Raw genomic sequence first — 14,911 nt, 5'->3', positions numbered from 1 at the left:
CCTGCTGAAGCACAAGGCCCCACTCCTCCAGCTGGCTTTCTGCAGCTCAGGGCGATACCAAGAGCTTTGGCACTCATTAGCAAGTTCCACTGATGGGAAAGTTATGTCCCCAAAGCACAGGCTGGGATCAGCAGGGGCTCAAGTAAAGACTGTGGTTTCATACTCACTGGTTGCTGTTGGAGCTTTTCACACTCAAGTTCTGCATGCTGCAATTCAGCTGCAGAGAGAGAGAGAAAGAGGATCAGCTGTCACACCGCACCGCCCAGCCAGCAGAAGGCACTCCGCACTGCCCTGTACTCCTGGAGAGGGGATCGCGCTGACCACGAGCTACTCTGCTCTGCAGGAAACATCCCTTGCTGCAACAAGGGGCCTGGGCAGGGAGGGACCTTTCCAGGGCTTCCCAGTCACCATGGCAGCTGTCACTCCTCAGTGACACCTTGCCTGCTTCCCCTCCTGAGGATGCTGGGCAGGCATCCTTCACCCCTTCCCAGTGATACACTGATTCACCCCTGTGAGGGCTAAGAGAAAGGCTCCTGGAGGTGAGCGGCTGTGAGGATGAGACAGGCTGGAGAAGACGTGAGTCAGTGCAGCAGCGCGTGGGAGGCGAGAGCAGCGAGACTGAATCACGTGAGCCCTGAAGAAAGCTCCTCGGTGCGGGGAACGGGCCTGTGCCCTGGCTGCCTTAGTGGGACAGGAGCAGCAGAGCTTCCTCACCAGCTCACCCACACACTCATCTCTGCAGGGAGCAATGACGCTGGAGGATGTGCCTGCACACACAAATCCTACCTGCTCTGCAGGCTCACCTGCAGGTGATGCTGATCTGCCAGGCTTTAGCTTGCTGCCTCAAAGCCCAGCTGCCCTCTCCCTGCTCCCCACCATGGCAGAGGGGTAGATGAATCCTGCACACCAGATACTCACCACAGTGGACTTGGACCGATAGTAGGGCTGCACGATGGGGAGACCCAGCGGCGTGATCCACTCTACTGTCTGTCCTGACTGGGCAATGAGCTTGGCACTCTCCGTCAGCCATTTCTTTAGCACAGGGAAGTGGGGAAGAAGGCAGCTGGGATTAGTATGGGCTGCTGGGAGACCCCATCCCCTCCCAGCATAGGCGAGCCTGACTCCTGCCACTGACTGTGACAGTCCAGTGCTTGCAAGGGAGTTTAGCCCTGCAGCAGGCACAATCCCACACCTCTGGGACCAGAGGATCCTCTCTGGGTCAGGATCCAGAATGATCTCTCCCCATGGAGCATCCCCCGGTCTATGTATAGGTGGGCCAGGGAAGAAAAAGCAGAGAGAGATAAGAGGAAACAGGCACCTTACCTGGATATCTCGAGTTGCTGAGAACATCTCCTTGATGCCATTGAACACCTGCTTTACAAGGTAGTGAGATGCTTCCCACAAGTACTCCTGCACAGACAAAGGCAGAGGGGTCAGGCAAAGGGGCAGCAGAAGATGCTAAGCAAAGTGATGGGACCTAGGGTAAGATTAAAGAGCATCTCCCTGCTCTCTGGTGCCACAAAATTGCCTCCATCACAGACCATGCTAAGTCTTGAGGTGTTGCAGATGGCTGTGGGTTGTGATGGAGGGAGGCTGAGATCAGCATTTCGGACTTCTTGTCCAAGGACAGGCTGATCTCTGTGTCCAGCCTCCCTGGACAAACAGGAGGCTCTTGCTGCCTCATCTGCCCCAGGAATGCAGCACATGGCAGAAACACTCCCAGCACCCAGCTGCCACAGCAAATCACCCACTCAGCAAGGACTGTCTCACTGTGGGGTCACAGAACAAGAAATGGGCACCAGGAGGAGCAAGCCTCCAAGAGCTCTGCTAGAAATAAGAGCCACGTCCAGAGGGAAGAGCACAGCCACAAATCTTGTTTTGCATCTGAAACACCAGCTGAGGCTGCCACGCCACCAAGCTGGGCCCAGGAAGGATAAGGAGCAGCCCCACCTGAAGAATCCCTCCCCCCTGCCAAGTGCTGGCAGACAGCTCTCCTGCAGGCTGGACAAGCCTGGCACAGGCAGGGGGGCTCAGTCCTGCATATCCCTCTGCTAGCTGAGATTTGGGGGGGGTATGGAGAGGGCAAGGCAGGAAGAAAAGCCACAGGAAGGGCAGTGCAGGTACCTCTCCCAGCAGGGCCTGAGAGCTGAGCAAAACACTGCTGGGGGAAGCCAGGGCGGGCATGCTACCTCAGGGAACTCTTCAATCTCCTTGAGACGCTTCTCCATCTGCAGCCGCCCGCCATAGCGTGTGACACCGTACACCACCGTCATCACCGTCTGCTTCACCACCTTGCGGCTCACAAAGCCTTGCAGCACCTGGGCAATCTTCACCCCCTGGTCAGCATCCTTCTTCCGAAACTCCTCCACCTGAGCAGGAGAGTGCCCCCAGAGGTCAGGCCCACTGCAAGCCATACTGGCCCAAGCCCCCTCCACAGCTGGAGGAGAGTCAGGGGGATCACAGGAGACCCTCCCAGATGTGCGCTGCCTGGCCCAAACCCCCATCAGAAACCCTGCAGCCCATCTTCAGCAGCCCCGGTTAACAGAGATCATCTGCTGAAGGAATCAAGAGGCATCCGCATCTCACAGATAGCTGCGCCCACAGGGACCAGAGCCTTCCACTGCTGCCTCAGCAGAGCAGCGTCACTTGGCAGCTGGGTGGTGCTGGACAACACAAGGACATAGTCCTGTGGCTCAGGACTCAGGTTCCCCTGCCTCTGCCACCCCCAATGATAACTCTGAGCAAGCCATGCACCCTCCATGTGCTCGTCCCGCTGTGCCTCACCTGCTGGGCCACTGCACTGTAGACATCCTGGGGGACATTGCAGGGCATCAGATTGACGGAGATGGCGCCAATAAGGTCCCGGCCAAGAGCTGCATAGTGCTGCAGACCATTGCAAGAGCCGTCCTGCGTGTGGGAAGAGAGCAGGGTGGAAACATGGTGTTAGCATGTGGATGGAGCCCCGCTCATCTGCCCGCGCCCAACAGCGCAGATATACTTGGCTCAGAAGGTTATTGCCATTTTTGGCCTCCTCTCTTCAGACAGGTTTGCAGCTGATCTCCCAGCAGCGGCCAGGGCCACACCAGTTTCCATTTTCCTTCTAGGCAGTTTTCCTGTCTGGGTCTCATCACTAACTACTGCTGCCTATGAGATTTAAAAAAAGAAAACCTCACATCACACTGCCCCCTCCATGAATTTTCAAAGACATCAGAGCTCTGTGAAACACTGAAAACCAGAAAATTTGGAAAACAACAAATCTGCCTGGGATGCTAAAAGAAGCCCCAGGAGCCAGCAGTCAAAGCCACCTCAGAAGAGCCAGGAGTGGGATCAGAGGCAGGAGGTGGCAGGCCACGCCAAAGATCACTCAGCAAGCCACAGCTGACTCCAAGGCTCCAGCTGGCTGTGCTGCCTCTGCTCCATGGCTGATGAAAACATCCTTCTGACAGAAACCAGCTCTGACCCAGCCCTTCCCAAAGCTGCAGTTACAGAGGCACGCCAACCGATCTGTCGCAGCTGCTGCCCTGACAAACCCCCTGGGACTAAGATCAGTCTGGACAAGATAAGCAGGACCTGAACAATGGCCTGGGAAGGTCCTACTGTTCCCCAAACAGCACCAGCAGAAACGCTTCTCACAGATGTGCTGCTGCTTTGGACCATCTCTGCTCCTCCCGTGCTTGGGCTCTGCCTGGTCAAAAGGAGCCTGCAGCTGCCAGCAGGATGAACTTTCCTCTTCCCCCTCCTCCCCACACCCTGCAGTGCAGCAAGTTGCGAGCCGAGAACTGACAAGGCTCCAGCATCCCTGCCACGGAAGAGCTGCCTCTAACAACCAAGCACTGATGACTCAGGTGGAAAGAGACTCGGGTGCCCTCCAGAAGAAGTCCTTGCTTGAATTTCATTAACGGCACCCTCCACACACCCCCGACTGCTCTCTTGATCTTTTGTTTGTCATAACAATATCAGTTTAGATGGTCTCATACATATTCCAGACCATCACTACTGGCAGAACACACCCCCATTCCCCCCCCTGCTCCTTCATCAGGGCCATCTGATCTTCTAATGAGATAAATGATAAATAAGCAAACCCCTCTCACCAGGAAAACAATTAATCATTGTCTCCCATGCAGCAGAGGGATTTATCATTGCAGATGCCATGGCTGGGCAGCGGCTGCAGAGAGCTGCGGATCTGCTGGGACGTGGCAGGGAGAGAGGTCCAAGCGCTGGCTAACAGGAGTGGCTGCCTGGCTCCTCTCTCTGGCCGGGAAGGACAGATGCCTTCAGAGAGCTGAGCAGCACCTGAGCAACTGCACTTGCCCCACTCAGAGCATGGGCATGTCTGGGGCCAAGCAGTGACAGGGCATGTGGTGAATGACAGCCACGTCATTAAATGCAGGGGACAGATCAGCTCTGTCCCCCTGCCCTTCTTCAGAGGTCCAGGCCTCCCATCTTTTGCTCCTGCAGAGTTGCGCGTGGCTTCAGCCCCAGAACAGGAGTGGAGCAAAGGCCCCCAAAGCCTCAGCACAGCCCCGAGCACTTCAGATGGGCAGGGGCTGCCATGCACACACACCACATCCCACACAGCCGGGGTCAGCCCGACTTCCAGTCCTGATCCTGTGGCTGGAGAAGGGAAGACTGGCCCAGCTCTCAGCCTGCGGGCAGCTGATGGCAATCTCCCAGACAGGCTCTACATGTGGTGTAGTAAATGCAGCATTGGAGACCTGGATGCTTCTGCCCTGCCAGTTTTCCTCTCCCGGCTCAGCCGCACGGGCCATGCAGATCGGTTGGGCTCCCACCTGGTGAACCGGGAAGTGAGAGATGTAGGCTGCCGGATCTGGGGACCTCGAGGCTTTGGCGATTTCCATACAGCACGCCAAGGCTTGCCAGGGTTCGTCAGTGTTCATCCACCACTTCCTGCCCTGGGAACAGGAAAGCACACGCTGGTAGGAGTGGGCAGTACTTTTGTGGCACCCCAAAGCAAAGGCAGGAGCCCCCGCACTCTAGGGATATACTGGGCGAGGCACCTCCTCCCACCAAGCCTCAATTTCCCTAATACTTCATTGTGTTTTGAGATAGAAATGTGTTATTTAGGAAACGCTGAAACGTTTTGTTTCCCTTTTTCCTCTCAAACTGTTACCTTTCAAAATATTTTCGTTTCAAAATCAATCTGATTTCCATTTTATTTTACTTTCTAGAAGCTATGCTAAGTAAGAGAAATGGTTAAATCTGCTCTGAAATTAAAGATGACATGGATCCCATTTTTCTTAGTATAGTTGGACAATTCCTATTTGGATTCAACCACAGAGGAACTTCCCTGCTTTTCAGTCCAGTTGTTGAAGGGGAACATCCCAACCTGCCAGGGGCTCACTGCAAGTTCCTGGAGCCCACGCTGTTCCCCCGTGGTTCTGGGTCCCACCACTCCACCCCGAAAGCGAGCAGAGCCCTGCCAGCCATTCCCCACGTACCGTGAGCGGGTAGTCAGCTGAGTCCAGGATCTCCTCCATGATTTCATTGGCATACTCCAGCCGCTCTTGCAAGGCATTCTTCTTCTTCAGCCCTGTGAGGTTAATGAGGTGGATCTTCAGCCAGTCAAGGCCCTTGGGCCCCAGTGGCCTTCCCTCTGCAAAAAGCAGGATGGCCCGGGTGACATCATTACCAAGGTGGTTGAAATAAGGTGGGCAAGGGTAAGTCCTGCCTCGGAAATCCATGTTGTGAGGAAACCAGAACACCTTGTCCCTCACATAGTTGGCAATGGAAAGCTTATAGAGCGCATCCATGCGCAAGCTGTGCATTTCAGCTGCCTTCTTCTTGCACAGCAAGAACTCATGCTTCTGGGACTTGTTCCAGGTAGAGGAATTGCTGGGAGCAGCAGGAGGCTGGGGGGCCTCAGAGATGGGCGGTGGGATGTCCAGCTTCTCATTGCCTTTGTCATTAAAGATGGAGATTATGATATCTAGCACCGGCTGGTTAATCTTCCAGGCACAGTTGCCCAGCTGGTTGAGGGCATCCAGCACAGGGTGGAGGTTCACCGGAGGACACTGTTCTAGGAGCAGCTGGTGCTGGATGGCCCCATCCACAAAGCGCATCAACCTGGTGTCGTTCAGGACAAAGGCACCAAAATGGGGAGAGGTCCAGGGCACTGGGGGGCACAGCATAGGTATGGCAGAGGAGTTAAAGGTCAGCATGGTCTCTGCAGCATCTGACACAATCTGAGAGAAGACAGGATGAGGCTTTATCAGCCCAACCTAGAGAGGAGAATCAGAGAGGTGAAGGTCAGCAGTAGAGGACTAGGGCAGGAGTTCAGAAGAGCATGGGGTCAATCAGCTATTACAGAACAATCATGCTAGGTACCGACACCATCCGCACAGAACCAGAGGCTCCTCCAAGTGTCCCTGAGCAGGAAAGGCAGCAGGGAGTGAAAAGGGCCTTGCAAAGGCCCAATTCTGATGAAGAGATGACCCGCACAGTCCCAGAGCGCGCAGGACGAGGCTCACCTGCCAGCGGCTGCGAAAGGAGTAGATATGGTAGAGGACGGGGATAAGCCTGGGCTCCAGGCGAGGATTGAGGATATTCCTGGGCACTTTGACAGCCTGCACAAGGATTTCCAGCAGGTGCATGCCCAAGCGCATGAGAAGCACGTACGGCCAGCTGCAGTCCTTCAAGTTCAGGGAAGGCCCAAAGCCTGCTTCTGCCACCAGCTTCTCCCAATATTCCCGTGGCAAGTACTCAACAGGCTGGGAGGCAGAAGGAGAAAATTGTGTCAGCTGGAGGGGCCAGCCATGCTGCTCCCAGGAGTTTTGCTGGATGGGATCTATGTACCTGGAACATGTGTCTGAGAAGGACCCTCCTGCCTCAGTGTCCTTGTGAGGTCCTCCCTGACAGGGGTACTTGGGGAAGGACTGCTGACATGGCTGGGGCAAGCCCAACGGCAAGAACTTGCTTCTGCTACAGGCCAGGACGGTGATGCCACAAAGCCCTTTCTCTCGCCACATACCTGTGCTGACACCCTGCCCCTACACCATCCTGACCCTCCCTCCCGGGCCGCAGTTCTGCCTCCCCCTGCCATGCCACAGGCATACAGCTCAGCTAATGACCTGCTCATCCAGCCCTCGAGTTGCCCAGATCAATGGCCTTGGCCCCTTTCTCCCCTCCTACCCTGCAAAGCACACCCTCCTCAAGACCCAGAGCTCTCCTGCACGGGATGCCTGGCTCCAAGGGATCAACTCTGCCAATTTAAAAGCTTCAGGCTCAGAAATACCCACTGCTAGACCAGAACCGACCTGCCTGTCACCATGGGGCAGGGGACCTGCCAGCACTACATGGAGCCGTACTGGTTCTGGCGGCCTCTTCAGCAGCAGACTCCCAGAATCTGAACCTTGAGCTTGCGAGGAGGTGGACCAACTGCCTCACCCTGTCTCTGCTCTGCGCTCTGTAGCCTGCAGGCCCCAGGACCCCGCTCTCACAGGTGTACCCACCTGGCTGTCCTTCGCCAGCAGGTGGATGTAGTCCTCATAGACCTCCTGCACCTTCTCCAGCTGGCGGCTGCACAGCTTCCTCTGGGTGATATATCTGTTGTAGACTTTGGAGCCCAGCTCCCTGGCCAAGACAGCCACGGATTCTCCTTGCGGAGAGAGGGTGTTGAGTATCTGAGAAAGGGGAAGGCAAAGAGGGTCTTAAAGAGTGAGGAACAGAAAGACGGAGCAGAGAGACAAAACAGGAGTTAAAGCCCCTGTGTGGGGAGCATAGAAAGATGCTGATTCCTGTGATGCTGAGCAGATGATGAGGAAGGAAACATGGCCAAGACAGAGCAGGGGCTTCTCTGACTGCTCAGCACAAGAAGCAGACAGAGCCTGCACCTAATACCTTGGGCAAACTTTGATGCTCATGTTCTGATTCTGCTGGCCTGAGCAGGACATCAGCACTTTGTGGCAGCCCTACAGCTATCCAGGTGGCCCTGTTCCTGTGGCACTGTGAGGGCAGGGCCCTACCTGCAGCATGATGCCCACGTACTCCTCATCCGGCAGCAGGTACAGGTAGGGGTAGAGAATGTTGGACCCTGACGCCATCTTGAGCCTGGACATGCTGCGCTTCGACTTCTGCAGGGCCTGGAGGATAGAGCTGTGCCACTGGGAACGAAGGGTGGCCAGCAGATTGCGCTACACAGAAATGGAAGCAAGACAGTAATGCTGTAGTGAGCATGTCACCAGGGAGCTGCCCCCCTCTTTAGGCCACCAACCTCTGCATCTCTCCCACAGGTCCCAAGGGTTGAACTGCCCCCTCCCCTCCAGACATGCAGTCCTCAGACTCCCTGAGCTTTACCGCTTTAATGGCTTGCGGTGGCAGAGGTTTGGCTGACTCCACTGACTTGATGGTTACGGTGGTGTTCAGCTCCATCTCCAGCTGCTGCTGGAAGAGCTCCTGCAACTCCTGCACAGAGAAATCCAGCTTGGGGTATGACACCATCTTCTCCTGCAAGAAGAGTGAGACAATAAGTGCCAAAAGCCAGAGGAAGAGATGTGCTCGTTCTCCCAGCTTCCTTACAAGAGGCATGTGGCACGAGTCCCTGCTGAAAGCAACTTTCTGGGACCTCTGAGTCCAGACGTCTGAAGTCTCTGGCCAGCACGCCCCAGGGAGTACAGAGTAACAGACCTCTCCAGAGGCTGCTCTGTTCCTGTGTCACGGTCAAGCATCCCCCCAAGCACCCCCTCCAGTGTATGAAGGTCATCTCCAGCCCCCCTGCCAGCCCTCTGCTTCTCTGTTCCTCTGCAAGGCTGTTGGTAAGGATATTCGCTTCCTTGGAACAAGGAGCTGCTTGACGAGTTACGTGGGCTGTTGCGCAGAGATCAAGCTACAAAGTTCTTCCCATACAGCAGTCCTGGGCTGGACCTGAGGACACCTGTGAACACCATCTGGCCAGCTCCAACACATCTCCAAGCTGCAGAGACATCCCTGAGCTCTATGGCTTACTTTGGAGTAGAAGTCCTGGAGCAGAGAAGATTTGCAGGTCTGGGGGTTGGGTGGAGGGGGCAGCTGGTAGTCAGGCTGGACAATCCTGATGGCCCTCAGCACCTTCTCCTTCTCATCTTTCTCAAACAGGCACTTTTGGAAGAGCTCGTCCACATGGAAGCCATCATTCTTCAGCTGTTGCAGACATCTGAGGAAGGGCAGATAGGATAGGCTTAATCTTTCACAGGGGACTGTGCATGTTGGACAGAAATCAGCACGTAAGGAGGGAGGGAATGAAGTTTTTAAACAGAAGACTAAGCATGGAGGAGACAGATTGGGGGTGACACCTTTTGAGGATCCAAGAGTCTTGACTGCATCAGGCTTTCCTTCCTCACTTGTGCCCTGAGCAGCATCACCCAGAGCCATGTGAGGCACACCACAGGACAAAGAGCCACCCCTGCCAGCCACAAAAGCAAAACCCTCTCCCAAAGCAGAGCTTGGGCACTGGCACCCACCAAGAATAAGCTCTGAGCACAGGGCAGGAGACTGATACACAGCTCCAGGCTGCTCCAGCCAGGCTGGTGGAACTTCCCCATGCCAGGTGGTTCCCAGCAGCTTTCCTTTGTGCCACCCTTCATGCCAGGGCAGCTGCAGAAGGGTGTAACCTCTCACGCTCATTGGAAGGCCCTGACAGCCCTGGCGAGTGGGATGTGCCCCATGCACTTGCCCTAGGATGCCTCTTCCCTTCTCCTGCATGCTCCTCAAAGCCATGCTTCATGCAGCAACCACCAAAAGCCTTGCAGCAACTTGTGCCTGACTGAGCTGACGTCTGCTCAGCCCCAGACAGGGGAAGACCGGTGCAGAAATGGGCACAACCAGGAAACCCACAGAAAGCAGATGCCTCAGTCTTCCAAGAGGATGAATCTCAGGCAGCCTGGCAGCAGGGTACTGTTCCGTGGGAACACGGGAGCTCTCCCTGCCCTCTGCACACAGCCAGAAGCCAGCTCTTAGGGCTGCAGGAGCTGCTGGGGTAGGAGTTGCCTCCAGAGCACAGCCTGTCCCTGACAAGGTCACCCGCCTCAGGTTACAGCAATCAATTATCCACCCCTCCAGCCCTCACCTCTGCTCAGCAGACAGCTTTCACCTTCATGCTCGGTGAGGAGGCTGAGCTCTGCTGCCATTGTGAGACTAAGGAAAAAGACGCAGACTCTTTCACCCTCAAATAATCCTGCCCTCCTCTCCAGCCCAAGCCACCAGAAGGGAACCCATGGGGCTGGTCACAGCTTGGGCAAAGGGGCAGGGACTGCGGTTCATGCACCAAGCCCAGGAGCCAGGGCACGGGACCACAGCTCGCACAGCTGTGGCAGGAACAGCCTGAGCGCCCGCAGTGGCTGCAGAACCTGCAAGGAAGCGCTCTTCCCTGCAGCACCCATCGCTGCCAGGGACCAGAACCCCCTGCATGCACACCAAGATCTCCCACTCCCCAGCCCCACAAAGGATGCTGCAGGACCACATCCTCCTGGCTGTGCCGGTCTGGAGCTGGGATCCGGGGCACAGCAGAGCCCAGAGACCCACCTGCCAACTGGCCCAGCCTGCACCAGGTGACACTGGACAGGCAGACCCGGCTGACAACGGCACCAGCCAAGCCCCAGCCCAGGACCCCATCAGCCACAGAAAGCAAAATGGGCAAGAGGGAGTCCCTGGCAGCTTTGGGAAAGTATTAATAGCCCAAGATGTGACAAACAGCACCCTGAGCCAGAACCACAACATGCTGTGAATCCTGCTGCTGCATGCACCCCAGCTGCATTTCAGTACATTTGGGAGCAGGCAGGAGCTTCAGAGGAACAATTCTACATCTCCACAGAGCCACTCTCCCTGAAAACTACCCCACAGCAGCCCAGTTAAAACAAGCAACTCCCACCTTACACTCTCGAAGAGACCCTGCAGTCTGAGAGCAGACAGAGAAACAACCCCCACCTCGTACGCTCCCAGCACAGGCTCAGCGCTCCAGGCCATGCCGCTGCTGTGTCCAACTGGGAGAGCACGTTTAGGAGAGGAAGGGAAATGAGAGCTCATACCCACACACACAGTGCCAGCTAACAGAAACAGTTGTGGGGAAACACACACTCCCTGGCAAGGCTTGGGTTTGACAAACCCATGCAGGTGTGCTATAAACATCTGCCTGTAGACAGCCCTACGGGTGTACTGCTGTATTGATGCAACACCCACACACCCTGGCAGGAAAGTCAATGGCAGTCACTTCTAAATCAGCTGACTGGAAGACATTCACTCAGAGTCATCTAGAACTTGTTAGCCAGCCAAGGGACACACGAGGCCAGTGATAAATCCCTGAACCACCCAAGGGTGTTTGTGCAGTGTTAGCAGATGACCAGAAAGCTTTCTCCATCCTCTGGCAGGGCAGCTGGCTGTGCTACCAGACCGAAGCACTGCCCCTAGACCCAGTCTGTTGGGATTTCACAGGGCTCCTTCAGCTCTTCATTTTAGGACTGACACTTATCCTGCCCATTATGTGCCATGAAATTCATCTGAACCTCCTGATCACACTCCCCCAGAGAGCTGGCACTCTGCAAAAACCAGCTCTTTGGCTGAGCCTACCAGGAAGGGCAAACTCCATGGAGGTAAAACAAATGGAAGAGCCATTCCTACTGGGCAGTGATGGAGGGGTCAGTGGGAGCGAGATGCCCAGGATGGGTACAGAATCAAGGAGTACTTGACTGAAGAAAGGCTGCTCCCAGCCCAAGGAGCTGCTCTGTGAGTTCTGGAGGGAGCAGACGCAGCTCTGACCAGAAGCAAGGTTGTTCTTACCTCCTACATCTCCCTTCCCTGCAAGATCTCAGACAAACTCCCTAGCACCTGGGGGTAGCAAGGAGGGCTCACTTTGGGAGCTCTGCCCATCCCTAAATCTGGCCACAGCAAATGGGTCAGAGCATCCAGACGTGCATGCAGCAGCGGCAGGTCTTCCTGACCCTGGGCCAGTGCATCTCGTCCCCAGAGCGAGCTCCCCATTCTCACAGTGCAGTGGCAGCCTCTGGAAATGCTGCCCTGGGGCTCGGCAGCACCCTGAGGCAGGTGAAGTGCATTACCTCTGGACATCTTTGGCAGACAACTGGTTCCGGCCCATGCACTCCAGTGCTGCCGCATAGGAGTCCAGGCTGGGCTGGAGGCCGACAGACTCCAGCATGGAAAATAGCCGGTCGATGCGCCGCAAGCATCCCTGCAGATGAGAAGGGAAGAAGGCTGTGGGCACGAACACCAGCAGCTGCAAATCACAGCTTCATGCCTCTCTGCTGTTGTTCAACTTCAGCCACATCTACCCTGCCCCATCCCCTTCTTCCTCCTGAAGCCACCTCACAGAAACCAGCAGCCTCCTGTCAGCTCCATCCCTTCCAGCTGAAGCCAAGCCCTCCTTGAACACTTGCTGAAGGCGGATGTGACAAACACAGATAAAACCATGACCACTGCTTCTACAAGCATGGGTCTCTTCCTCCTGAGCCAGCCACCCTCTCCCTCTCAGCCACCCAGAAAACCTGACACCCAGGCCAGGGCAGCAGCCCATAGCTTGGTACCTTTCTTGCCCAGCTGCGCATCACAATGTTGTATGCATCGACATTCAAATGCCTTCTCTTTGCAGGGGAGCTGTGGTACAAGAGAAGGAACCTCTCAGCCTCCTCTGGTTGCTGCAAGAAGAGGAAGCATTCGAGATTGGACTGGATGGTCTGCTGCAGAATCTTGTACTGGCTGCTGTCCTTGTTCTCCAGCACCCTCTGAGGCTTCTGCACCTTTACACTCTTCTTCACTGCTGCCACCCTGGGCTTGCCATGGGCATAGACCCTGCAGGAGCCAGCATGGCTCTGGCTCCAGGCAGCAGCCCCATTAGCCTTTGGGCTCTTCAGGCTCTTCTTGCCCTCAGCTTTGGCCTTCACCTTCCGCTCCGCTTTGGCCTCGGCCTTGGCCTTCGCCTCGGCCTCCGCTTTGGCCTCGGCCTTGGGCTTCGCCTCGCGCTCAGCTTTGGCCTCGGCCTTGGCCTTCGCCTCGCGCTCAGCTTTGGCCTCGGCCTTGGCCTTCCTTTCGCCTCGGCCTTGGCCTTCCGCTCAGCTTTAGCCTTGGCCTTGGCCTTCCGCTCAGCTTTAGCCTTGGCCTTGGCCTTCCGCTCAGCTTTAGCCTTGGCCTTGGCCTTCCGCTCAGCTTTAGCCTTGGCCTTGGCCTTCCGCTCAGCTTTAGCCTTGGCCTTGGCCTTCCGCTCCAGAGGCAGCTGGGAGGCAGCGATGGATAAATTCCGCTCCACCTTCAGCTGCCGGATGTACATCTCCTTCTTCAACTTCTCAGCCCAGCTTCTGGGCCAGGCTGGACTCTCATCCATTCCCCTGGGAGTGGGTTGCTCCTCCACAGGGCTGGCAGCCACCACTTTCCGCAGTGGGTCCTGGTACCCATCATTCCCCAGTGGGGCCAGCTCTGCTTTGTTGACCATCACCTCCGGGACATTACTGGCTTGGAGCTGCTTCACTCGAGCTTTCAGCACTGCCGGGAAACACACAGCCAGGGAGAGGTGAAAGGATGCAAGGCACGGCAGAAGGTTGTGTCCTACCCTAGGGCCTTGCCTCTGGGAGCACCCAGGAACATGCTCAGGAAAAGACAGTCTACACAAGGACTCCTTCCCTCCTTGGCCAGCCCTCCTCCCAGCAATCAGCTGCTTTGACCACTGTCTTTCTGAGATCCACCCATAAGCTGTGTCCTACCCCTGCATCCTGGGGAACCCATCAATGTCACTGCAAGGGAAAAAACACCAGCTCATGCTTGCCTAAGCTGCTGCCTGGTTACTTCACTGGTCTCTCCAGGGACCTCATGCCCTCAGCTCACCCAGGCAGAGAGCCCCAAGCCAGAGCATGTTCCAGGTCAGTCTGTAGGGCCCTCGCACGCCCTGGAGGGACTCTTTTACCATTTCTTAGGACCACCCCGTGTTTTACAGCAACTCAACACTCCCTGTGGGTAGAGTGGGCCTCCAGGTTCTTGGGACAGGAGAGAACTTGTCCAGGGAGGCTGGCAAGTCCATAGGAAGTCTCATGTCCTTGTCCAGGCTACACGTATTTCCAGTCCCAAATACCTCCTTTATGGCTACACAGAATGGGAAGACTCCTAGAAAACCTCACAGGACACTGAACAACGGAAACCCCTGCAGGTCTCCCAGCCCTCCCTGACTCACCTTCCAGCAGCTCCATCCTCTCACAGATGGCATTTCTCCCTGCTTTCTCCTTGGCGCTGGGGGAGGAGTAGTTCCTGAGAACACTCCATGGGATCCCTGCAGCAGGAAGACACATAGACCAGGAGGTCAGAAGAGGCTTCATCCCTTACACCACTCACTGTCCCATGCCACAGCTGGGGGGCAGGGAGGGCACAGAGAAGAGAGGGCAAGCAGTGTTTCTCAGCTCTGCTTGCACATCCCAGCAACTCTGCAGCAGCCAGAGAAGGGTGGGGAAGCAGCCCCCACCACACCCTGGCTCTAATCTCTTGGAAGGAACACAACTCCAGGGACACCATGAACCTCAGCATTAGCGCATGGGGTGACCAGACCCCAGAACCCCCCGAGCAAGCAGACTATCCCACAGGAGGACAAGACCCCAGAGATGCCCAATTCCATCCTTAGAGAATGACAATGTCCCAGGACACCCACAGACCCCTTCCCTATCCCGGACGGGAGGGCTCATGACGCAAGAAGACCTTCATAGCCCCCAGGTCTGTCCCACTGGAGGGTTCGGGACACCAGGGACCGCCACCGCCCCCAACCCTCTCCTGCGGGGACGCTCAGGACCACAGGGAGCCCATAGCCCCAGCTCCGGCCCCATGGTCGGGGTCAGGCCTCCGGGACTCCATAGCTCCGTCCGGGGGGCTGAGGGACAAGACCGCAGGGACCCCTCTCCGCTCGCCCAGACCCCCTCCGCACCCAAGTCGCCCG

At 56.3% G+C, this 14,911-nt stretch overlaps 1 protein-coding gene across 1 annotated transcript in view; it reads right to left on the bottom strand.

Annotated features, from left to right (window-relative positions):
* The window catches only part of POLRMT (polymerase (RNA) mitochondrial (DNA directed)), a 16,946-nt gene extending 2,769 nt beyond the window's left edge, over positions 1–14,177 (bottom strand). Inside the window, exons 1-16 of the mRNA XM_010291502.1 lie at positions 14,162–14,177; positions 13,034–13,479; positions 12,528–12,980; positions 12,045–12,175; positions 8,962–9,148; positions 8,314–8,463; positions 7,983–8,150; positions 7,470–7,640; positions 6,489–6,728; positions 5,460–6,239; positions 4,791–4,913; positions 2,785–2,907; positions 2,190–2,369; positions 1,324–1,410; positions 919–1,032; positions 168–217 (exon numbers count right to left, since the gene is read on the bottom strand). Of these exons, the coding sequence (XP_010289804.1) occupies positions 168–217; positions 919–1,032; positions 1,324–1,410; positions 2,190–2,369; positions 2,785–2,907; positions 4,791–4,913; positions 5,460–6,239; positions 6,489–6,728; positions 7,470–7,640; positions 7,983–8,150; positions 8,314–8,463; positions 8,962–9,148; positions 12,045–12,175; positions 12,528–12,980; positions 13,034–13,479; positions 14,162–14,177 (3,419 nt within the window). The remainder of the gene's footprint in view (positions 1–167; positions 218–918; positions 1,033–1,323; positions 1,411–2,189; positions 2,370–2,784; positions 2,908–4,790; positions 4,914–5,459; positions 6,240–6,488; positions 6,729–7,469; positions 7,641–7,982; positions 8,151–8,313; positions 8,464–8,961; positions 9,149–12,044; positions 12,176–12,527; positions 12,981–13,033; positions 13,480–14,161) is intronic.
* Between the last annotated feature and the right edge of the window lie 734 nt (positions 14,178–14,911).

The sequence above is a fragment of the Phaethon lepturus genome, unplaced genomic scaffold (genome assembly GCF_000687285.1).
Source record: "Phaethon lepturus isolate BGI_N335 unplaced genomic scaffold, ASM68728v1 scaffold41617, whole genome shotgun sequence".
Taxonomy (NCBI): domain Eukaryota; kingdom Metazoa; phylum Chordata; class Aves; order Phaethontiformes; family Phaethontidae; genus Phaethon; species Phaethon lepturus.
This window is presented reverse-complemented; position numbering and strand designations above follow the sequence as displayed.